Raw genomic sequence first — 25,994 nt, forward strand, 5'->3', positions numbered from 1 at the left:
TAAAACGGAAATGCGCATGTCTAAACAATCTTTTCTGATTGGTCCCAAAATGGCGCGAAACGTAAAAGTTTATTTGAAACTAAGAAACAGTTATCATCATCATTTTATTATAAATATAAACGATATAAAAAATAATAAAAGTATTGATAAAAAATTTAATTAAAATAGAAAATGATTTGCAGCACTAATAAGATAAAGTACTGAAATAAATTTACAAATATTGTTATTTTGAAATTATTTTCACTTGTTTTGACTAACGAAGTAAAACATGCGCGCGCTACTTTTTTTGTTTTCTAAAATTGGTAACACTTAAATCAGTAATCAGCTGTTTCCAGATTATCATTGTTGTGTAGTGTAGATCATTTCGTGTTCTAATTAAAATAAAAATAATTCAATAATAAAGTGAATATTTCTAAAGTCGGGAGTGATTTTACTTGAATAATTGTCTACAGATACGGTGAAACACTTCAATCAAGGATAATAAACAATCAAAAATGGGTCTCATTTGTTCTACCGCACAGGTAAAGTTTCTTTGTCATATATTTCACGATATTGCGTTTTATGACCCTTGGAAAGAGTATAAGAAGAATCAATAATGTTTACCTTTGTCACGTTCTATTTTTATCCACAAAATAAGTGGATTAAAATATTATCTTTTCTTCGAATGTTTTCTTCTATTTATGAATTGTAAAAGTTTTCTAATTTATATTATTTTATTTTTTTTTGAAATACGTCTTTGAAAATTATGCTATTGGAAATATGGATATTTTTTTTATAGAATTTTGTTAATTATGTGATTAATTACAGCTCGCGTGCTTGTGCGGAAGCACTGCTTGCAGTTTTTGCTGTTCGCAATGTCCATCGTGCCGAAATAGCACGAGTACAAGAATAATGTACGCTTTAATGTTAATGCTCGGAACAATCGCAGCTTGTATCACGTTGGCCCCGAGTCTTCAAGATTTACTCCAGAAGGTAATTAACTTTTTTAGATTTTATCTAATCAATATAATTGCACAACAATTTTTTATTAAAGTGACAAAAAATGTCATTTGAAACAAATTAATTTCTTTATAATGATAAATATTTTTATCTCCATAAAGTAATAGTTTCAAGCAATAAACTCTTAAGTTATTACTTGAATTGTAATTTTAATATTAATAATTTTAATAATTTCAGTAGTAATTTTTCTCGAATAATTTTTTACCAGGTACCTTTCTGCGCAAACAGTACTAGTTACGTACCCTCGAAATTCACTGTCGATTGTCAATCAGCTATTGGATATTTAGCAGTCTATAGAATATGTTTTATTATCACGCTGTTCTTCTTTCTCATGTCGGCGATTATGCTTCGAGTTCGTAGCTCGAAGGATCCACGAGCACCCATTCAAAATGGGTTTGTATTCTCTTTGAAAGAAAAATTGTTTTTCATTATTGTGGAAAATTAATAATTTCTTTTTATTTTCAGTTTTTGGGCCATCAAGTATCTTCTGGTGATTGGAGGAATAATTGGTGCGTTCTTCATTCGTGAAGGTTCATTTGGTCCAACATGGATGTATTTTGGAATGATGGGAGGATTCCTCTTTATTATGATACAATTAATTTTAATTGTTGATTTCGCTCACAATTGGGCTGACGCTTGGGTGGGAAATTACGAAGAGACTGAGTCAAAAGGCTGGTAAGGAATAATCTTTAGAAATAGAATTGCAAATAAAAAAACAGTTGTCAAAAAGAGAAAACGAATTGTGAAAAAAGATAACAAAATTATGAAAAAAAGAAAAAAGATGAAAAATTGGGGAAAAAAGAGAAAAAATCGGAAGAAAATTAAAAAGTAAATTATATTGACTATTTTTTATTTACAGGTATGCTGCTCTACTTGGTGCTACATTCTTGAATTATGTACTTTCAATCACGGGAATCGTTCTACTCTACGTGTACTTCACTTTGGTATGGTTTTAAATTAATTTTTTCACTAATTATCCAATTATTCACCAATTGTTCAATTCTATTACAGATATTTTTTTTATTGTATTTATAATTTATTTGTTTATTTATTAATAATTTTCTTTCAGCCAAATGAATGCTCTCTTCATAAATTCTTCATTTCCTTCAATTTGATTCTCTGCTTTATCACAAGTTGTGTTTCAATTCTACCAAGTGTTCAGGAAAATCAGCCTCGTTCAGGCTTGTTACAATCGTCAGTCGTCACTTTATACGTTATCTACTTGACTTGGAGCGGAGTTTCGAACAGTCCAGGTAAAATTAACTAATAAATTAAATTTAACTATAATTAGATTTATTACTGTATTTTCAAAATTTAATTATGTAAAATACAAAATTTTTTTTATTTTCAAATTTCAACTTTAATTGTTGAAAAATTTCAGATTCGAAATTTAAAAAATTTATTATCTAATTAATTATATAATATTTTTAAAATCTTAAAATTCTTCAAAACATTTAAATTAGTTCTCTATTATTTTAATAAAATTCTATATATATATATATATATATATATATATATATATATATATATATATATATATAATAACTTTTTATAAATTTTTAATTATCCTTTTCTAGATGACAAGTGCAATCCAGGAATGTTTGGAATAATAAACAGCAATGATATTTCTACTCAAAATAAAGTTGCATTCGACAAGGAAAGTGTAATTGGTCTTATAATTTGGTTCAGTTGTGTACTCTACAGTTCTCTGCGAACTGCTTCGAAATCATCGAAAATAACAATGTCTGACACTGTCCTCGCCAAGGATAATGGAGCTGGTAAATATTTCATTATTCACTTTATTTAAATAAGGCTTCGAGTTTTATTTTCATTCTTCTGAATGATTATTTTATTTTTCTGTTTGGAGTGTTTCCTATATTTAACTAAATTCTCCATTTTTAATTTCGTTAATTTTTATTTTTTGTGATAAAAGTGTATTTTTCATAATTTATCCTTTTTGTCGACTAAACCAGAATTTTTCCATACAGTCCAGAACAAGGATTCATCGCTTATTGGCAATGAAGGTACGCACACAAAATCATTAAATCCATGATTCTCTTCATTTTTAGGATTTTTAGTCAGAATTTTTTTCGTTAATTTTTACACACACACATAAATCCTGATAGAAAATAAAATTTATTTCACCTCCTGTATTTAGTCCCGGTATTAAAAACTAGTGTGCCTGCTTTCATTGTTTCTTAGAAGAAATTTCTAATTGCGCAATTTTTTTTTTATTTTTTTGGATGTGGAATCGTTGATCATTTTATCTTTTTTTGTAAGTTGACTGCTCTTTTTTATTTGTTTCGAATAATCGTTTTTCTCTACTAGTGATTTGTTTATTCTTTATTTTTACTTTAATTGCTTATTGAATATTTTGTTATTTTCTCCCTTTTTTCCAATGTATTTAGATTATGTTTCAGTAGAAGGTCGTAATGGCGATGTCGAAGGCAATGAGGCTAAAGTCTGGGATAATGAAGAAGACACAATCGCTTATAATTGGAGTTTCTTCCATCTCATGTTTGCCTTGGCAACTTTGTACGTGATGATGACTCTCACAAATTGGTACAAGTATGTATCACAATTTTTTCCTTTCTCCTAAAAAAAAACCGAAAACTTATTAATTTTTTACAAAAATTGAATATTATTAAATTAATAATTCTATATTTAATTCAATATTTAATTCATATTTAATTTATATACTTAATAAATTTTTGTAAACATTTTTGTAAACATTTTTGTAATTAAACTATTTTTTAAAGGCCTAACTCATCACTGGAGACTTTGAATTCAAACACTGCTTCCATGTGGGTGAAAATAATTTCTTCCTGGCTGTGTCTGGCAATTTACAACTGGTCTCTCGTGGCTCCAATTCTTCTGCCGAATCGTGATTTTTCTTAGAGTGAAAAATATTTATTTTAAAATTTATTTTGCAACGAAGGTATGAGATTTTCTTTCTACTGCGCGCGTATTTTATATTTGCAATACAAAAAAGAAAAAACAAAAAGGAACAAAAATCTAACTGCGAAATAATATGACGACAAATATATATATTTAGTCCAATCAACTAGAGTTGATACGTCGAATTGAATCTAGTAGAATATATTTTTTATTTTAATAACTAGTCAATTGACAAATTCAAAAAAAAAAAAAAAAAAAAATTACGTTTATTTGTAACGTCCATTTTGCAGGTAAGATTAATGCATCGCTGCGCGCTTCACTTGTAGTTTTTGAACATACAATCAAACTTTAATTACACGAAAGAAAAAAATTATAATTAAATCCAAAAATTACTTGAATTAAAAAATTATAATTTTTTGTAATGGAAAAAGTACTAAAAATTATTTTGAATACTAAAAAGTTTTACTAAAAATTATTTTGAATAATAAAAAATTTTATGAAAAATTATTTCACTGAATTCGATTCATTAAAAATTTTCATTTGGAATAAAGAAATATTCCAAACAATAAAAATTCGGAAAATTAGTGTTTGATTGTACATTTAAAACACTTAAGTAAATTCATGGTAAAGATTAAATCTTTAATAATTAGTAGAAATTGATATTTACGATGGTATTTAATTAATAACTGGAGATTAATGTCGTGTAGTCTTCAAATGGCATTTTAAGATACGATAAATTTTATTCTACTTCGGATTATTCGTGTGTTTGAAAGTTTGAACGAAATTTTTATTTTTCTACATAAATTCCAAAGAATTAAAAAAAGTTTCCTATTACGAAACATTAGGTAACAGTAATATTAATATTCACAGTAATATTAATAATATTAATATTAACAGCAATAATGAATAATAAAAATTTCGTTTACAAATTCAGAGACATTTATCCGATCGATAAATAAAATAAGTAGTTTTTAAATCAAGCTCTTAATTTTAAAGAACATTTTCTCAAGTTACCGTCGTCATTTAATATTTATCTATGACTTTTAATGTTCTATATATTAAATAATTATATTAAGAATAATTTTCTCATAATACTGGTGTTGATTGTTTATAAAAATTTTCCAATAAGTTTGGAAATACGTGTAATTAAGTAATTAAATTCCATTTAAGATTTTTTTAGAAAAAGAAAAATTATAAAAGACTAATAGAAATATTATTTTAGTATAAAGAAAATGAATTCTTTTTTTATCTAAGTTGAATGATTTTCAATAAATAAATCGAAATCATTCATTTAAATACGCTTAGATTACCTAAGTTTCACGTGTAAAAGAATTTTTCAGAGAATGTAATAAATTCTCTTGTGATAAACGAATTCAGTCGAATAAGTTTGTGTATTTAAATTTACTCTGTATTGTTGTCGAAGTTTCCTACAATAAAGAAGTAAACGAAGAAAATTTCTTTGACGGTGAAATTTTTTAATTTCACGAACAAGTTTTTTTTAACTTTTTCTTTTATTTATTTTATTTAGTCTTCTATTGTATTTAGTTTTCTATTTTATTTATTCTTCTCTTTTATTTATTCATTTCTTTTCTTTAACCTTTTTACATTCAAGTTACTAAATTTTACTATTATTTTTTAATTTTTAGATGGGATTATAATTTACAATTTCAGAAATATACACATTCTCGTCTTCTTTTTATTCTCATTTTGAATTATAATTTAGAATTCTTTTTTAACAATTCAAGAGTTGAAATTTGTACAAAGTATTTGAATTGTTTAAAAATGTCGATTCACTGCGTTAAAAATATGAAATATTTCCTAAAAAATTTCTTACAAATAGGATGTAAAATTATGTTTACGTTCTTAGAAATAATGCGCACCTTACTTACATAATATTTACAGGATTTTATAAAAAAAAAAAAAAAACAAATTGAGCGATAAAAGAATATAAATTAATCTTAGCTGTCATATACATTGTATATGAAGGCAAGCATTTGCACTTCCCTAATTCCATACATCTGAGTCATGGAAGAGACTATTTACAAATCGTGAACCTTGAATTCAAAATATCATTTTGAATTCTTATTTTTAATTCTATAATTAACAACTAATTTTATTTTCCTTTTTCTTCTTCTTTGATATAAAAGTAATAAAAATGCACAGCTTAAGCGTCAGGTTTTTAAAATTTCAGAAAATTTCTGTCTCTTTGTGTTTTTGGGGGGAGAATTTTAAAAAAACAGATTTTTTTCAGAATAAAAGAACTTAAATTATTCCACTTTGGAGGATTTTTCAGTTCCTGACGATTTGGGCTTCTTCAGGAGAATTGTCTTGATATTTTGGAATGGCATGTCGAAGAAAAGTGTCAGAATCGCCGCAGTGAAAACTATCCAGAATAATTCCTTGAAATTGAACTGTAAAAAAAAATTGAATTTAATAATTATTTGGGGAATTTGTTTTTTATTGATAGAATTAATTAATTTCATGGACAAATACTGACGATCATTCTGAAGAAACCATAATTTTCGGCAGTCCTCGTTTGACCGACATTGAAAAAGAAAACTGGAAATTGCGTCAAATAAATCGCATAACTTAATCTCGTTGTTATTAAAAATCCTTTCCAGGAAAATAATTTACTGATCCAGCCTGAAAGAAGAGTGTAGAAAATTTTATTTTTGATCGACTATTTCCGATTTTGCAATTTTTTCATTTATTTCGCAATAAATGAATAAATAATAATAATAATTGTAAACAGTTAATAATTATTAATTTTTTGATTTGTAATTTAGCCTTGATTTGATTAACTCACTGTTTGTATTTCCAGTGTGCGATACAAAGGCCAACCATCCAAAGAGAGCACACCATCCAATTGGAGCAAATGCATTGTAAGTCGCAGCATGCACAGGATTGTAAATATAATCGATGGCCCCCATTGGTGCCGGACCAACGAAAGCTGCCAGGCATAATAAGCTACTCAAAGTCCATCCAACGTAAGTAAATTTCTAGAAGAAAATAATTTTTCTTATTATTATTAATTATTAACATTATTAAAATTATTAAAATTATTTTACATTAATATAGCTTTTCTGTTAAATTTATATCAGAAAAAGAATTTTTTGGATTTAAAAAAAATACATCCGACTGATTAAATAACGCGCTATAAATTTTTCATTTATAGAAAAAAATTATTTATTTCAACCTGATTTAATTTGAAGCCTTTGGGATAATTTCTCAGTAAATAACCAAGGAAGATTCCAATTATGTAAACCGTCAGTCTGTGCGATGGGAGAATATAGGAAAAATTTGCAGTATCAAATAGTTGTCGAATTCTGAAAAGCAAAAAAGAAATTAATTCTATTCTATTTTAAATTGAAAATCAAAATTTTGATTGAAAACTAAAATTAATGATTGAGAATCAAAATTTTAATGGAAAATTAAAATTATAATTGAAATTAAAAATTTTAATTTAAAATTAGAATATTATTTATGAAAATAAAATGAAAATACTCACGATGTTCCGAAAAAGACATAATTATTCAATCTTCTAAAATAAGTTATGTAATATCGCAAAAATGTGGAAAATACAGCAATTCCAGTTAGGATGATAGCTCCAATTTTTGGTCTTTTATAAAGTAGAATAATAAATAGTGGCGATATTGCGAATAATTGAGTGTCAATTCCCAAGTGATGTGTATGTGTAAGACACTAAACGAGAAACATATTTTTTATTTCAATTTTTTTCTTTTTTTTTGCAATTATTTGTAAAAAAAAGAGAGTGTAAAAATTAGTTAATTACCATGTTCTCAAAGCCAAAATAATTGTGAATAAAAAGAAAATTTCTCCACCAGGTTTTTTTGCAGATATCCGCATGATGGGTGACTACTAAATTCCACTGTGGTCCCGAGCCAATAAATGGCATTATATACGTACAAAATAAAATAAGAGCACCGAGAGTTGGAACCAATCTGAAATGCAGAGAATGCAGATTTTAATTATTGCAATTTCAATGACAATCGTAAAGGAAATAATTTTAATTAAATTAATAAAACTGTTCAAATGAATTCAATTATTTTGAATATAAATAATTTTAATAAAATTCTTCACAGAAATTCAATTATTTTCAAAGAACTTTATAAATTTTATAAAATTCATTATAAGAATTCAATAATAATTGAAATACAATTCAATAAAATTTTAATTGAATTTCAGGAAAGAATTTAATTGACAAAGTGACGATTACTAGAATATTTATCTTATTATTAATCAAGAATTTTAATTTCGAAAACTATTTGAATTCAAAGATTTTATTTATCTTATTTACCTCATTAATCTTGAAATATATTCATTAGAAATATTCAATTTTCCATTTCGATTCAGTCTTCCAACAAATGAATAACTTGTCAAAAGTCCAGAAATCATAATAAAAGGATCCGTGTAAAGACTTGCAGCACGTCCCAAAACGGTCCACGGTTTTCCTAGATACTAATTGATTATTTCATTAGTCATAAACATTTTTTGCAAAAAATATAAATATAAATTTATAAATACAATAAAAATATTTAAATGAATTATAAATTTTAGAACAATTATATTTAAATAAATGAGTAAAATGAAATTCCTACCTCTGACATTTCTGTTCTATTTGCATAGGGATTGAAAAAGAGAGCCATACTTTTGTGAGCGACAATCAACATCAATGCATTTAGAAATCGAACTCCATGAAGAGTTCCAATATCATCAACCGATCGATTAGTCGAAATCAGTTTCTTCAAATTCCGACTCAACGAAAATGCTTGAACAATGTTATTCGTTGGAATATCATAGAGATCGCAAACTCCTGCCATTGTCGAAAATAACACGATTCCAAGAAAGAAAAGTCTGAGGAAAAAATATTGTGAGTTAAAAATTTATTTTTTATAATTTTGTTAATTTATTTTAAATTTGGAGGCGCATTATTATTCCATACAGCAATTTTCCTATAATCTTGTGAAAAACAGAATTTTATTTGTCAGAAATTTCCTTAATCGAAATATTTTTTCTGCGAAATTTTATTTACTATTCGATTTTTATTTAAAAAAATTTCCATAGTAGAAAATTTGTTCATAATTAAAATTTTATTTGACAGAATTTACACATTACGTCGAATTTTAATTTTATTTATCGAAATTTTTATTTGCTAGAATTTTTATTGAACCAAATTTTCATCTAAACGAATTTCCATAGTACAAACTTTGTTCATAAATCAACATTTTATTTGACAGAACTTACATTACATTTTAATTTATCGAACTTTTTATTTGAAAGAATTTTTATTAAACCAAATTTTCATTGAGACGAATTTTCAATGGACATTATTAATTAATTAAAAAGAAAATAAATAATTATTTGAAAGAATTCGTTCTTAACCGAATTTTTATTTCTCCGAAATATTATTTAAAAGAACTTCCATTTAAGCAAATTTTATATATTATATAAATTCTACTTTACTAGTATTTAATTGGACAAAATTTCTATTTGTTAGAATACAATACAATTTTAATAACATTTCTCGAAAGAATACAATTATTTTTAAAAATATTATTCAAATTCAATTATTTTCAAGAGTTTTAATAAAAATTCAATTATTTTCAACAATTCTGATAAAATTCTTCGAAACAATTCAATTATTGTTATAAATTCTTGGTAAGAATTCAATTATTTTTGTAAATAATAAAATTCATCTGGGAAATTCAATTATTTTCAATACAATTTTAATTAAATATCTGGGAAAAAATTCAATTATATTCAAAATAATTTTAATAAAACTTCTCCAACAGGTTCAATTATTTTTAAAAATTTTAATAAAAATTTTCTAAACAATTCAATTGTTCTCAAAAGTTTTTAAGAAAATTCTTTGTAAATATCAATTATTTTAAAAATTTTCAATAAAAATTATTTAAAAAACTAGGATTAATTTCAAAAAAACTTGAAGAAATTCTTCAAAAGAATTTAATTATTTACAAAAACTCTAATAAAATTGTTTAAAAGAATTTAATTTTCTATGAATAATTTTAATATAATTTCATTTAAAAATTTTTTTGTAAATACTTTTCAAGAATTCAACGATTTTCAGTACATCGACAATTTGATTATTTCTGAAAATAATTGAATTCTTGAACAGAATTTTATTAAAACTTTTTTAAATCTACAAAAATAATTGAATTTTTTCAAAATTTTAAAAAATAAGTGAAGTTTTGAGAAGAATATTATTAAAATTGTATTTAAAATAATTGAATTCCTGTGCAAAATTTACTATTAATTAATATTATTGAATTCTTTCGAAGTATTTAAAAAAAAATGTTTAAAAATAATTTAATTTTCTCTGGAATTCAATTAAAATTGTATTTAAAATAATTGAATTCTAGCGAAAATTTTATTATTTTTGAAAAAAATTGGATTTTTACGAAGATTTTTATTATTTATAAATTGACTAAAGATTGAAAATAATTAAATTCTTCATAAAATTCAATTATTTTCAAATTTTTTATAAATACTTTACAATAATTCAATGATTTTCAGAACATTAATTTAAAAATTTTAAACACTTAAAAAGAAAAATTATTTAAAAAGTTAGGAAACAAGAAAGCAATTTTGTACTATGGAAATTCGTTTAAATAAAAATCATAGTAAATAAAAATTCTTAGAAAAGAAATTTCGGTTAAGGAAAACTTCAGACATGTAAAATTCTGACTTTGAAAATTTATAGAAACGTCGCTGTATGGAATAATAATGCGCCCCATATTATTAGCATCATTTCTAATTTATTATCGTAAATTTTGAATTTTGTCTGAAAGTTAATTTTTCTTTGTTAAACGAAAATTCGAATTAATAACTAATTTATTAATTTAGTTTACTTATTATTATAGATTATTATTTTTGAAAAGTAAATTAAAATTTCAGAAAAATCACCCCACGGTAATAGTTTCCCTTGTGTAGGATTCGGTTCGTTGAACCTGGCACATTTCTCGCTCGACTTTAACAGAAATCTTGAAGCCAGTTTGCGATGCATAATTTGTAACTGCGTGTCGTAGGGATGATTCAACATCGTGAGGTGAACACGCCGCTGGCGTACATATCGCCCAATTTATCGTACTAAAACGAGGCACCCGATGTCCTGGCTGCAATTACGAAACGATTAAAGAAAACACTTTTTTCTCCATTCCAAATTAATCACGATTCATTCATCAAATCCCCTGACTTCTGAATTTATTCAAATCAAAACAAAATTTCAAATACAATTATTGACATTTCAATGACAATTTAATTCGATTATTGAATGTAAAGAAATTTCGATTTAGTTATTTTATTGAAAAGGAAAATTTCGCTTCGAGTAGTTGAAAGGGAAATTATTCAAAAGAAAAGAAATAAAATTTAAATATTTGATGAATCAGAATTAAAATTCTAGATGGAGATTTTTTGCCAATAACAGAAAAGAGGGACATTTAATTTTTTTTCCTCTCTCTCTCATTGATTATTATTATAATTAAAAATAACTTGATGATAATTTTATTTTAGCTTCTTGTTTATTTGAACGCTTGTTTTGCATACTTCTGGAATCTTGTTATTAGCGTTTTCCTTTATTCCTCATGACAGTGACTATTTCATTTTATATTCTAGGTGCATTTCTCTCGACACGGTTATACACGCAAGCAAACAGAATCTTTTGTCTCTTCATTGAAAATTCATTTGCGTACTTGCATTTGTTCTTGAAACTTTAACTTGTTATGCTACCGATTATGGAATCTTTTAATCTCAACAAACGAAACATTAATAGTTAAATTATTATTTTTCTACGCTTCTGTATTTATTTTACGGTCGTTTTTCTTTTTCCTTTAAGTTGGAAAATTCTTTTCTTTTCGCAATTTTTAATTTTGTAATAATCGGTTTTTATATTCATTGTTAATTTAATGAACTAATAACGAGTAATTCGTCTTACGTCATTATAATTTATAAAATTTTTTATTGATTCTAATTACATAATTTCTAAATTCTAATTCAGGGTTGCCACAGATCAGGGAAATCAGGGAATTCAGGGAAAAGTCAGGGATTTTTATTAAAAGTACTGGAAAAAAATAACTTTTTAGAATTCATAAGAAAATTCTGATTTTTTGGTGTCTTTTTTTTTTGCCTCATAAGCTATAAAACTACAACGAATTCTAATACAAAACCTTCAAAAAAAATTTCTATTTCTGACAAGAATGAATTTTTTAATATTAGGTATTTAATTATTTCAAAAGTTTTAACGCAATTGTCTCAATAAATAAAATTCTTCACAGAAATTCAATTATTTTTAGGAATTTAAATCAAATTCTTTACTAAATCCAATTATTTTTAAAAGTTTTTCGCGATTCAATAATTTTTCAATATTTACTATTTTCATAAAATTTATCAAAAGATTAAATTATTTAAAAAAAAATTTGATACAATTTTACGAAAACATTCAATTATTCTCATAAATAATAAAATTTCATTTAGGAATTCGAATTATTTTCATCGCAGAATTTCAAATACTTTTAATTCCATTTTTAAATAAATTCCTCGAAAAATGCAATTAATCTTAAAATTTTTATTAAAACTTGACGAAAGAATTTAATTTTAAGAAATATTTAATTATTCAATAAAATAATAAAATTAGTTGCAATAATTCAATTATTTTCATAAATAACTTTTAATTCGTCGCAGAAAATCAATTATTTTCAAAACATTTTAAGTAATTCTGCAAAAGAATTCAATTATCTTGATAAGTAACAAAATTCTTCCCATAAAATCAATTACTTTAAGGAATTTTAATAAAATTTTTTTCCAAAATTCAATTATTTTGATAAATATCAATAGTCATCTCAAGAATTCAATTCTTTAGAAAAATAAAAAAATACTTTGCAAAAATTAAACTATTTTCAAAATTTTTTAAAAATCCTTATCAAGAATTAAATTATCTTTATAAATAGATAACTAAATTCTTCTCAAGAATTAAATTATTGTCAAAAATTTTAATAAAATTCTTGGCCAAATTTAAATTATTAAAACAAAATTTAATAAATATATATAGTAATGATGCTATCACTCGGTCGATAAAATATTCAGATGATGAAAAAAATTTAATAAAATTGAATCCAATTATTTACATAAATTATTATTTTAAATTCTTCTCAGGAATTCAATTATTTTTAAAAATTTTAATAAAATTCTTCAAAAAGTTTTCAATTATTTTCAAAAAATTGTTATAAAATTCTTTAATATAATAAATTTCAGTAAGATTTTAATTAAATTTCTTAAAAGAAATTAAATATTTTCAAAAGTTGTTAATAAAATTCTTCGTAAAAATTAAATTTCAAGTTTTTATTTTCTAATGATATATATTTATCTGAAGATTTTTCAAGTGATTGAAATTTTAGAAAATTGAATTGTGAACAGATGGATTCGAAAATTCTCAAAGAAATTTTACAAAAATTATTAAAAATAATTGATTTAAAGAAGAATATTGTAGTTAAAAATTCTAGAAAATGTTTATTAAATTAAATATTTATTTAAAGAAGAAGTTATTGATGTTTTTCAATAATTTTACAATTAAAAAAATTACTAAATTTGTATTAGAGAATTTTTTTGAGTATTTAATCATTGTTAGAGTGAATCAGAATATTTTATTAGAGTCAGAGAAAAAGGCAAACTTTTATCTGGAAATCAGAGAAAAGTCAGAGAAAAACAAAGTTAAATTTTTGTGGCAACCCGAATTTTGGCTTATTATTATTTATCTGGTTCAAAATTATAATCTCAGTAATAATTAAAAATAGGCCTTTTAAATCTAATTCTATTTCAAGTACGTACTTACGTCGGAAAAATTACTTCTAAAAGCATAATGTGAATGAAGAAGTCGATGAAGATATTTGAGATCAGGACGCGATTGATCGAAATCAAGTTGCAAATAAGCTAGACAATATTGTCCTCGAATTCCCTCGCTTCCTTCGATTCCAATGCATTCGTCAAAATCACCAAATTGATTCACGTTGCCATTCAAAAGTCCCGATGGCATTTTTGCTGTTGCATCATACACTTGAAAAAACAAGAAACAATTCTTTTCAAAACAAAATAATTCGAAAAAAATATTATTGATTTCGTTTTTTCTTCTCTAAGTAAAAAAAAAAATATTAACATAAATATTTATTTATTGCAGGAGAATAATTTTTTTTGGTCAACTCTGAAATAATTTCGAGGCAAGGAGAAATCGTCGAGAGAAGGAGATGATCTGAAGCAATGGGCCTTTTTTGTTGGCAAATAAATATTCTTCAAACATTGACGGAAATTTTGTTTACGTAAAAATACACAACACAATTTGTTTTGCGAAAGGTAATTTAAAAATCGCTCGTATTTGTCATTCGAAATTTTTCGGAATGTTTTCAAGGTCAGTGTCTAACTAGTCATTAGCGTGAAGATATAATATTCATTCTTGATCTAGTAATTACTTGAGAACATTCTTGACACGTGATCTCTGGGAAATTTTTTTCTTTTTCCATTTTGCAATTAATATTTTTAATTATTATTATTTGACACTATAAATTAATTCATGGGGAAAAAATTATTAATTGAAATTGTTTATAAATTAATTCATAGGAAAAAGATTATTATTAGTTGACACGATTTATAAATAACGCATTGGGGTAAAAAAATTAATTTAAATTATAAATTTCATTACTCACTCTTGAGAGCCCAGAGACTAAATTTGCTTAATTCCCTGTGAAAAATGTCCGATTGTCTTTTACATTCAGAACTGACATGACCAGCACCGGGATCAAAGGCTGGGAGAATTTGCAATAATCTTCGTGCCTCTTGATCAATCTCCACGCTAAAATCATCTGCAAAAAAAAAGAAATATTTGCATATACTTAATTTCAATGTAGGTTTTTTTTACATGACTTCAGTTCCACTTGAATTCGTAATTCTTATTTCTTCTAAATTACCTCATTGGTAACATTTTTTTTTAAACTTGAAATTTTTTTTTCAAAAATCGAATTTTTTCTGAAAGACTTTTTTTTCCTAACAAATTTTTTTCATTGAATTTCATTTGTTGATAAGTAAATTTTAAAAGTTGAATTTAATTTTTTGAAGTGAATTTTATTGAACTGAATTTTATTTATTGAAGTGAATTTTATTAGTTAAATCGAATTTTATTTATTGAATTGAATTTTACTTGTTGAATTAATTTTTGTTGAAATACTTCTTGTTTGTTATATTTGTTGAAAATAATTATTTTCTGTTTATAAAACAAACGATTTTATTTAATCACTGAAATTAAGAATAAAATTTTTGTAATTTCACAATTTCTCTTACAATATTATTATCATTTCAATGTTTTGCTTTTTTTGCACTTTTCAAAACGAGGTAAAAAAGTTATAATAAACTTCACCACGTGATTTATTTGCTTTTACAGGGCTACAAAGTGTAAAAAAAAATTTATCGGTATTTTTATTACAGAATCTATTGATGTCATACCTACGTTTTGAGAAAAAAATATAAAATACACAATAATTCTTCAATACTAGACATTTTTATATTATATTTTTAATCTATTCTTGTAAAATTTATTTCTGTAAAAATTGGAGTATTTTTTCCATTCTTCTTGTTTTATACTTGATAAATTGAAATGAAATTCAAAATAAGAAGTGAAATAAAAAAGTTCAGTTCAAATGTCAATTGTTCTTGCAATATCGTTTGAATGAACATGTGTAGTTTGCGAAATTTTAATTGGATTCCAATTTCGTTTCTCTTTATCGACCTGGAAATAATAGAAACTTTATGAAACAGTTTCGAAATTTTTGAAATCACAATTTCGCTTGCAAAAAAAAGAGAATTTTAAATCAGAGTTTTGATTTTCAGTTAGAAATTTTCAAGAAGTTAGATTACAATTTTTAATTTTACAAAATAATTTAATAATTAATTTATTAATAAAATATGTTTTTTTAATAATTATGATTATTAATAAAATTGTTTTTAAATATTTCTAATTAGTAATAAATTTGTTCTTAAATAATTATAATTATCAACAAATTTAATTATAGGAAATAATATTAACAAATTTGTTTTTAAATAATTATAATTTCTATTGTTTTTAAAATAATTAAACATTAATTTATTTTTTAAAAATAATAATTTAATTTTTTTTTTTTTTTGAAATTTAAAATTCTATCTTATTAAAAAAAGATTTTTTGATTAAATCTCGCGTCAAGGTCTAAATTAGTTGCAGTCCCCCAATATCAAAATTTGCATAATCAGAATGAATTCAGACTTAGCAGAAAAAAACTTCTGGTTTCCCCGATTTTTTTTAAATCGTATATTTATAAGATTTGCATCTCTGTTCTTGTAGGTATTCGATTATAGATTTAAAAAAGAAACATTACAAATAAATTGACACTTTGTAGTGACGAAAAATGTTACCAAGAGATGATTTGAAATTATGTAAAAGTTACATTAACGTAGAATACGTTTTTTTTTCTTTTTTTCTTGGAAAGCTCTCTATTAGTCAAAGAAATTTTTCGTGTGGCAATAGTGTAATTTTGATGCAGTGTTAATTGAAAGTTAAGAAATTGAAAGTAAAAAGCAGTGATTTTCTTTTTTTTCCTGTGCGTTAAAAAAACCAAATTCTCTTATTACGAGAAAAAATAATTAGCTAGGCGTTATTTTTGTTATTTTCAATATTAACATTATTTATTTTTAAAAAATGTATTGGGGACAAAAAAAAAATTATAAATTAATAATTAACATTAATTAATAATAATTGATAGTAATTAATTATTAATTTTTGAAATCGATAATAATAGAAGAAATGAAAATGAAATTATTAAATCTTCATTCTCAGGGAGTTGTCAACCTTCAGTTTTTTTTTTCACAAAGTTGAGTAATTTTTAACGCATAAAAATTCAATTTCATGTAAAGCTGACCTTTTGTAACATAAATAACAGTACTTTTTTTGATAATTGTCATTTTCTGACGACAAATTATTTTATTTTTTTACTCTTGTCTATGAAATTTATAAAAATACACAATTTATATCATATAGAAAGTTTTCGAAATCTAATTGAAAGTGTTTTGAAAGATTAACCTTCGTTAGTAAATTTACTCTGACAAGATAATTGATGATGATCATCGTCAGGTAACAATGAATAAAAAAAGAATCTGTTTTATAAAAACAATTGAAGAAATTTTTCATTAAAATTTATTTCAATGAAGTTAATTAATTTATTAAAATGAAATTCATTTAAAATTAAATAAATTTATTAAAATTATTTCAATGCATGTATTGAGAAAATATTTTTTTGGTCATAAATAGATTTTAGAAAAAAAAAAAAAAATTTCCTGGCTATTTTAATTTTAGAAATTATTATTAAAAAATGTTGAATGTAAATATAATGTTTTCTAATAACGGAAAAATTGAATGAATATTTAAAATATTACACTTTAGTTTGTGTTAATTGAATCGTCAATAAAATAGTCCAGGAACTTGCATTAGAAAATTATAATAGTTCCACAGCTTCCTATTTGAAGAAGATGTGAATTGTGGACTTAACTAATGTAAATATGTTCACATTAAAATTTGTTCGACTGATAAATTGAAGGTGAATGTCGCTCCACGAGATGATGTAAATTTCAATGAATTTCTTTATTTTCATTCAATTTAAATTTCAGAATTTTATTTTTTCTTCTTCTATCAAAATATTTATTCACCGAAAATTTTGTCTCTTCTAATTTTTCGATTCTCAAATATTTTTCGAGCGATATTTTCGTTCTTTTGAAATAGAAAGAAAGAAGGAAAGAAAAAAGAACAAAATATTTAAACTCGAGAAATTTTACGCTTGACTGAAACTACTTGGTAATGTTAAATAAGTTTTGCACTCTTTAAATGTAAGCTGCGTTTATTCGAGACAAATTGTTGCATGACATCATCAAAAAAAAAATCGCAAACGAGATTTTCACAAATAGTTGTAGTTATCATAAAACGAATCTTGAATTTCAATTTTGATTCACAAATCGCATTTGATTTGCAAAAAGTCTCCTTTTGTTTCGGAAATAGAAACAAAAGAAAATAAGTTTCCCTATTTTTTTTTTTTTTTTGGTGTTCGAACAGAAAAAGAATGCAAGGATGATGAATTCAAATCGAGTTGAGAATATTAATTATTACGAAATTTGAAAATAATTTGTGCAGAATCCTTGATGAAAAGGTGAACGACTTTCAAATAACTATTTTACAAAAATGATTTAAATTTTAATTTCCCATTGACGAAATTGATTAGGAAATTATTATAATTTTTTTATCTACATACAAGTAAAATATATAAATGTCAAAGATAATTATTACATATAAGAATTTTTAATTTCCGGAAGTAGATTAAAAAACAAATTCTAAGACTGAAATTATCTAATGAAAAACAACTCACCATAATAAGGATTCGTTTTATAAATATCATTTGTTGTCCACAGATTATCCTGAATTATTTCCGTGTGATTTCTCAGACTGCCAACGAGTTCAACAAATGTGAAATTTTCCGAGAATGCCTGTGATTTATTTTGTCCGAGGATACGGAGGATCTCTTCGTCTTCAAGTGATGATGGCAAACCGGCGGACGTCAGTATATCAACAGTTTTTCCTTCAGTCAAAACAATGATAGTGATGATGAGGTTTTTCAAAATTAATATTTTCCCGAACGTCTCCATTTTTAGACGTTCGGGTTTTTCTTTTTCTTTAAGCAAAGAATAATTTTTTTCAAAAAGAAAAAAAAACACACAACTAACGAAACTTTTTTTTTAAATGAAAAAAAAAAAATTGATTTAAAATGATTGAAATTTATTTTTTTTTAGAACGTTCCACGTGAATATATTGACGAGCGATAAATGAATTGCTGACGGTGAGTCAAGTCATTCAAGTTTTGGAAAAAATTTTGCTGCAACTCCTTCTTGACGAAGTTCACGGGTGTCTATTTGAAAGCACGTTTAACGAGCGACAAAACAGAATGCCTCGAAAACCCACTCACGGCACCTGTCTTCACATCACAGTTGATGATTCGGAAGGGGAAATCCGCAATACCCTCTCCATAATCTCGATTAAAAATTTAATAATTTATTACATTAACATCACATTTTAAAATGAAGAATTCTTTCGAATTCGAAAAAAAAATTCATCACGATTTTCGGATTTATTACAAGGTAATAATTTTAATCAGATTCTCACAGAAAATTCATTAGTTCAATTTTTTCATTCATCAAACGAAAAATTTGTCCCAAAACGGACTGAATTTTTTTAAAAGTTAAAAAAAATCACATATTTTAGAGGAAAAAAAATGATTTACACCTCTAGATCTTTTATATTTACGTTTTCCTTAATTTTTTTTTAAATGAACCCCAAAAAAAAATGTTTTCCCGTTATCTTGACTAACGGACTAAAACTTCCAAATTTACATTTTATTCCTATTTCTGAATTTAATATTATTCTGTACAATAAAGTACAATGCTCTCGCAAAACAGGAGAAGAGAAGAAAAAAAAGATACAAAAATTGTGAGAAAATATTATCAGGAAATAGAAATCGAATGTAATATTTTTATTTATAAATGGAATGCACCAAAAAATTAGTTTCCATTAGTCTGTCTGAAATTAGCTGCAAAAAACCGGTTAGGGAGTCAATAGCCTTTTCTTTATTCAATACGTTATGTTTTAAGGGATGAGAAATGAGAAAACTGGTTTTTTATCTAAAAATTAAGGAAGCGAAATATTGAAAACCCTTTACAAAATAAGATCTGCAGTATTTTATCTCGAATCTTAATATCGACGAAATTTTTAAGACTCATAAATGATGAAATTAAAAGTAATAAAAAAGTGATAATTAAATAATGTTATTTAACACTACTTAGTACTCTTCTTTTATTAAATCAATTAAAATTAAGCAAAAAAAAAAAAATTGTTTAAGTTTAATCAATTCTAATTTAATTTAAAATTAATAATCAATTTTAATTCTTTAAAAAAATTCAATTGCTTTGCTTTTAATAAAAATCTTCACGGAAATTCAATTATTTTTATAAATAATAAAATTTGTCCCTAGAATTCAATTATTTTAAAAACAATTTTAGTAAAATTTCTCCAAAGAATTCAATTATTTTTGAAAATTTTATTACAATTTTTCAAAACAATTCAAATATTTTCATAAAATTTTATAAAATTCTTGGCAAGAATTTAATTATTTTCATAAATAATAAAATTCGTTGGAAGAATTACATTATTTTCAACACAATTTTTATTTTAATTCCTGAAAAGAATTTTAATTTTCTTCGAAGCAATTAAAATTATTTTCACAAATTTTAATAAAACTCTTGGCAAGAATTTAATTACTTTAATAAATAACAAAATTCTTTGCTAGAATTCAATTATTTTTTAAACAATTTTAGTGAAATTTCTCCAAAGAAGTCAATTATTTTCAAAAATTTTTAATAAAATTTGCATATTAGAGTTTATTTATTTTCAGCCTGTATAAATTTTTTTTTTTTTGCAAAAATTTAATTATTTTCAACAATTTTAATGTAATTCTTTGAAACAATTCAATTATTTTGGAGAATTTTAATAGAATTCGTCGCAAAATTTTAATTATTTGGATAAGTTATTATATTTTTCGGATAAATTCAATTATTTTTAATACAGTTTTAACAAAAATTTCTTGATAGAATTCTGTCAAAGAATTTTTGCTTTTTTTAAAAATTTTATTAAAACTCCTCGAAAGAATTTTATTATTTTACAAATTTTTAATAAAATTCTTTGAAGCAGTTTTCAATTTTTGTTAAAGATTTTAATAAAATTGAATGAGTTGAAAAAATTATCATAAAAAAATTGAACAGATTTGGAAAATATTTTTTCCAATTTTCTTTTTAGAGTAACAGAATTAATATTTTTTACGAGTTCGGTAGCGATTAAAAAAATATATTTTTTCTTCTGTATAGAATTTATTTGTAGAGAATTTTTTAAAAAATCTATTTTTTAAAATGCATTTATTTCCGTAGAATTATCTGGTGTTGATTTTAACGACGTAGAGTTAATAATATTCTTGAAGAATAATAAAAAATATATTTTCTCATGCGTCGAATTAAATTTCGTAGAATTAATCGGTGACGAATTTAAAAAAAATAATTAAATTATATTTTATTTAATTATAATACGTAGACTTTCATGGCGTAGAATTAATTTACCTATTTTGTTAATTAAAATATAAATTACATTTAAAAAAAATTAAATTTTTGTCAGTCCGTTTAAATTGGTAAATAAATAAATAAATAGTTTTTAAAATTTAATCGCAAAAGGAACAATTGAATTCTGATGATCGGGACAAAATGATTTTTTAACGGAACTTCTCACGTGCGTCATTGACTCTAGATTCACTTTCAAAAAAAAAAAAATATATTTATTACCTCATAACTTACAGTAAATATAATAAATAGATATGAATTAATAAAATTGATTCAAATTACTCACGAGTCGATATTCCCGTAAATAAATTTTTTAGAAATAATTTTCTATTTTTTTCTATTATTTTCAATTATTAATATAAAGTAACATGCTCTCAGGAGAAATAAAATTACGAAATCTATTTCATCTAATAGAGATTTCCAAATATTTCCGCCAACTACATGTATTTTTACAATCACTTTTACTGATTATAATTCTTTTCGGCTGACCTTGACATCTTTCTCCCATATCCTTGACCTAGACAACAAGGCATTAGAATCAAATTTTACAAATCAAAACCTTTCTATTTTTTTCAAATTCATTTCTTTACATTTCTTCTGACAATTTAAAAAAAATATTTTTATTTCTTTTCTCTTAAGAAATTTCTGAAAATTTTTTAATAGTTCTTCATTTCTTTTTCTTCTTCTTCGCCTTTATTTATTTATCCTCTAGGTCAATGATCTTTAAACTCTTTTTTCTTTGGTACTAGAAAAAAAAAGTTGTATTGATTCCGTAAAAAGTAATTCTTGAATAAATAGTTTACATGTCAATATGTCAATTAAAGTTGAAATGTCAAAATTACCCAATAGTGATGATTGATAAAGTGTCAAACTACAAAGATCAGAAAAGGACATTCAAGTTTCTTTTTCTTTTTTTATATTAATAACAAAAATTGAAATTTAAATATTCGATTCTCCTTTTACGTTAATATTTACATTGAGAATATTTTTTTTCAGGATTCAAGGAAGAAGACTTTGGATTGTTCAAATTTGGAAGAAGGACATGGTTCCGGAATTGTAAACTTGAAGAATGATTTACGGTTTTTTAAAAAGGGGAAAAATCGTCTTTCAAAGTCGGTAAGAATTTTTTTTTTCTCGGCAATTTAAATGACTCTAATGATATCGTTTTAATTCAAAATTGTGATTCAATCTGCTTTGTGTGCAAATTTTCGATTGAGAGAAAAGGTCATCTTTTAATAATACACGAGTGAAATTATTTAAATTTTTATCAACTAGCGAAATTGGACAATTTTTAATCGAAAAATTAAAGAATGAAATATTTGCGACAAATTAATAAAACTCAATAAAACCTTCAAAATTAATATTTAAATTAAAAATTGAAACGAAAATTAAAAATCAAATTTTAATTATTCTGTACTTTAAATTTTTTATTTATTAATTAAAAATTATTTCATATTCATTTTTTGTTTGTTTGTTTTGTAAAGAAACAATTTTTATTACAAAATTTGCTTTTATTTATTTATTTGTTTTTTCGAATTGTATAATATCGTTGGTATAGTTTTTCATGTGATGAGAATATAAAAATTGTGAAAAAAGAATTCGCGATAAATAATAAAAATTCAGGAGCAGTTTGTGAAATGCGAAATTAAAAGGCAAAATGTATTTCGTTTCGACATTGTCAAAAATTAATTTTATCATTATCTAATGATAAAATGTTGAATTAATTCAAATCATAGGTGAATTGAATTCTAAATTGTAGAATTAATAAAGTAATTGAAGAATTATTCGCGTGAATTTATATAGGAACCATTTGAAATTATCGAAGAAGAAATGAAAATCATTATCAATGCATGAAAGTCAATGAGCAAATGAAACAACCTTCTCGATTTAAACGTCAAACGAGTCATGTTGCTTATTTTAATTGAAATCTAAAGACTCACACTGCATCCCGATGAGATTTGTCTAATGTTGTTGAACTTAAATTAAAAAAACATTTTAACATTTACTCGTGATAAACAAAAATTTATTTTCCATTTTCTTCTTCCTATCAGAAAAAGTTTAAATTCAAAGGAAATTTTTTTCCCCTGTCATTAAGATAAATTTCCGCCTTTTATTTCTGGTATTTATTACAAAAAAGGCGGAAATTTATCTTAATTTCTATTTTTAAAAATTAATTAATTAAAAAATCATACAGTAGAAAAAACAATTGAAAATAAAAATAAATGTAGAAAATGCATAAAAATTAAACTAATTTAATATTATGTTAAGGTTGAATTAAAAGGTTTTGAAAGGTTTTGTATGAACTTTAAAAAATAATGTTTAACTTTAAGTTATTGCTTTAGAAAAAAAATCTTTTCTAATCTGCGTTGCATCACAGAAGACAAATATTTAAAAAAAAATTGTTGAAATGTACTTTAAAATTAAAAAAAAGTATTAAAATTGAAGTTTTGAGAGTAAATTATATAAGTTTGCGAGAACTCGAAAGTGTCAAGGTCACGATAAAAATCTTACCATCTCATTTTGGATTAGTATATTTTAATTTTATGCGAAAAAGAGTAGAACACATCAACAACATTAATAAATTGCTAAATAATTTTTTTTCCAGTCAATTATAATGTCATTTTCTGAATTTTAATTTATCAACTAAAAGTCATTGTACTCGTAATGTATAAAATTCCTCCTTTTATCTAGTAATAAACAATTTTATTGCGATTACGTGAGATACAGATTATGAATACCAAGTATTTTTTTAAACAGAAAAAATAGAATTTATAAACAAAAAAATTATGTCATTATTTACAATCATAATGTTGAAATAATTCACAAAAGGATAAATTTCTTTCTCTTTTTTCAAATTCTATTTCTATTCAGTTCGATTATCCAAATTTTGGTCAAAATTATTAAAATTGATATTAAGAGAAACAAGTTTAGACACTTCTTTTAAAATGTAATTTTTTTTCTCCATCAACCGCAACTTATCTGTCTGATTATATTTTTTATTTAGTGGTTCATTCGCATTCATTAATCTTTATTATTTATCTTCTAGGATGCATACTTATCGTTGGGAAAAAAAAGAGAACCCGATCTTTTAATCCTGTTGAAATTATTATTTATCACGAGTTAGATATTGCTTCTAAAACTTGACATATTCTTTTCAATCTAAAGTTAATAAAACAAAAAAAAAAAAATGAAATATTTTATGGGTGCCAGAAAAAATTGTTCAGATGTCTGGCGTGAGTTTTGAAATTAATCGAGTCATCTTAAATGTAGAAAAAAAAAGAAAAAAATTTGCCCACTTTATGATTCATATATATTCTCGTCGTAAAAATGTCTGGAAGAAATAAATTGGTTCTTGTGGGGTTCCCACAAAACCTTTTCTTTATGCGGTAGAATTTTTTTTCCCGTATATAGAATGTGTAGAGAGGAAAACAAAAACTGAGAAAACAATAGAATAGAATTACATTATTTTGCGTTTTCAATTTTCTTTTCTTATTTTTCGATATTTTCTGTTATTATTTTTTTTCTTCTTTACATTCTTTGGTTATTTATTAATTTTGCAATTTCGCAATAATTCCTTAGTCACTTTGTTTTATTTGCTTAATTATTATTTTTCTTTGTAGATGGTGAAGAAGAAGAGGAATAAAAATCTCAAGAGAAGAAGAAGAGGATCCTCTTAGCAGACTTTCTTTTGTGTTCATCTTTAAAAACCAACCCGAACTAAAAAGAAGAACCCATACTTATTTTTTTTCAAAAAAGAGTATTGGAAATTCCACCCGATGAAATCGTTATTTTTTTTTAAATTGGTTCTTTTTTTAAATTTTTTTCCTAAAAGAAAATAAATTTCTGTAATTTTTTCTTTCTTTTTTCTCCTCGTGTGAGACGTGTGTTCCTGCACGTTTCGCGTTCTTTTGATTGTAGTGCGTCGTCCTTCGCGATCGTTCGATTCGTGACTTTTTTACGCACGTTGACCGGCTCATTCTATCGAGATTCCATGAGTTTCGTTTTATATCGTTGTTGTGTGTCGATAAACTGTCACTCTACTTCTTCCCACAAAGGAACACCGCGTCGATAGCTATCAATATAATTAGTTTAATAATCAAGGCGTCGTATTGTCTACTATCGTCATAAGTTATTTGTTATACATTGTATTGACTTTAATTAATTTTTTATTATTTTCTTCATCCGGTTGTAAAATTTCAAATCAATTTCGAGAAAGGAAAACAAATTATTAACCAGAAAATATTACTTTTTCAATATTTATTTATATTGAATATAATCCTAATATAACTTAGGGAAAAATATTATGAAATGTCTGCAAAAAAATTCCCCTCCTTCCAAGTATTTAATTTGTACAAAAGTACAAAAAAGCTTTACGAGAATTCAATTATTTAAAAATAAAAATAAATAATTTATTGAATAATTGAATATTTATTAAAATTGAATTTTTGTTAAGAATTTTATCAAAATTATTTTAAATAGGTATTTTAAATAATTGAATTCTTTCTGAGAATTTTAATAAAATTTTCAAGAATAATTACATTTTTCGAAGAATTCATTTAAAATTGTTTTAAAAATAATTGAAATTAAATTGAATTAATTAAATGATTGAAATCCTGTCAAAATTTTCTTATTTATGAAAATAATAGATAAAATTTGTAAAAAAAAAATTCAGTTGTTAAGAAGAAAATTTTAGTTCGTACGAGGAATTTAATTAAAATTGTACCGAAAATAATTGAATTTTTTACAGAGTTTATCACAACATTTAAAAATTAATGAATTCTACTATCAACAAATTTTGTAAAAATTTAAAAAAAATTAAATTCCATCAAGAAATGTTATCTAAATTG

The 25,994-nt window shown here is 24.0% G+C and overlaps 2 protein-coding genes and 1 long non-coding RNA gene across 9 annotated transcripts; 2 read left to right on the top strand and 1 right to left on the bottom strand.

Annotated features, from left to right (window-relative positions):
• The first annotated feature begins 317 nt into the window (after positions 1-317).
• On the top strand, positions 318-4,097 carry LOC122506807 (serine incorporator 1). Of its 6 annotated transcripts, none has more exons than XM_043619135.1 (10): positions 318-521; positions 808-972; positions 1,208-1,392; positions 1,465-1,674; positions 1,859-1,943; positions 2,069-2,252; positions 2,577-2,777; positions 2,988-3,023; positions 3,408-3,567; positions 3,759-4,097. In XM_043619135.1, exons 1-10 carry the CDS (start codon positions 495-497, stop codon positions 3,895-3,897), a joined length of 1,392 nt encoding a protein of 463 aa, XP_043475070.1. In that variant the 5' UTR covers positions 318-494; the 3' UTR covers positions 3,898-4,097. The 6 variants fall into 6 exon arrangements, with proteins under 6 accessions (XP_043475070.1, XP_043475071.1, XP_043475072.1 ...); XM_043619136.1 differs by having other exon boundaries at positions 3,420-3,567; XM_043619137.1 differs by having other exon boundaries at positions 3,423-3,567.
• A 1,476-nt stretch (positions 4,098-5,573) lies between these two features.
• Positions 5,574-18,787, bottom strand: LOC122506808 (O-acyltransferase like protein-like). Its single transcript, XM_043619141.1, has 12 exons — positions 18,360-18,787; positions 14,628-14,783; positions 13,763-13,983; positions 10,843-11,051; positions 8,517-8,772; positions 8,216-8,376; positions 7,691-7,859; positions 7,406-7,599; positions 7,094-7,223; positions 6,704-6,896; positions 6,395-6,540; positions 5,574-6,308 (listed from the first exon to the last, which is right to left on the bottom strand). Exons 1-12 carry the CDS (start codon positions 18,634-18,636, stop codon positions 6,165-6,167), a joined length of 2,256 nt encoding a protein of 751 aa, XP_043475076.1. The 5' UTR covers positions 18,637-18,787; the 3' UTR covers positions 5,574-6,164.
• Positions 8,657-25,518, top strand: LOC122506809. 2 transcript variants are annotated; one of them, XR_006302033.1, is made up of 6 exons: positions 8,657-8,788; positions 14,105-14,277; positions 18,403-18,600; positions 18,781-19,125; positions 22,144-22,263; positions 24,768-25,518. It is a non-coding gene; the product is annotated as an uncharacterized LOC122506809 (long non-coding RNA). The 2 variants fall into 2 exon arrangements; XR_006302032.1 differs by having other exon boundaries at positions 18,403-18,547.
• The last annotated feature ends 476 nt before the right edge of the window (positions 25,519-25,994 follow it).

Source organism: Leptopilina heterotoma, unplaced genomic scaffold (genome assembly GCF_015476425.1).
Source record: "Leptopilina heterotoma isolate Lh14 unplaced genomic scaffold, ASM1547642v1 Lhet_44, whole genome shotgun sequence".
NCBI lineage: Eukaryota > Metazoa > Arthropoda > Insecta > Hymenoptera > Figitidae > Leptopilina > Leptopilina heterotoma.

Coding starts and splice junctions, on each gene's coding strand:
- LOC122506808 (XM_043619141.1), bottom strand. CDS start 18,636: ATGGAGACGTTCGGGAAAATATTAATTTTGAAAAACCTCATCATCACT. Junction 8,377..8,516: donor ATAGAACAGAAATGTCAGAG/GTAGGAATTTCA, acceptor ATAATCAATTAG/TATCTAGGAAAACCGTGGAC. Junction 6,309..6,394: donor ATGGTTTCTTCAGAATGATC/GTCAGTATTTGT, acceptor TTTTTTTTACAG/TTCAATTTCAAGGAATTATT.
- LOC122506807 (XM_043619135.1), top strand. CDS start 495: ATGGGTCTCATTTGTTCTACCGCACAG. Junction 1,944..2,068: donor TCTACGTGTACTTCACTTTG/GTATGGTTTTAA, acceptor ATTTTCTTTCAG/CCAAATGAATGCTCTCTTCA. Junction 3,568..3,758: donor ACTCTCACAAATTGGTACAA/GTATGTATCACA, acceptor TATTTTTTAAAG/GCCTAACTCATCACTGGAGA.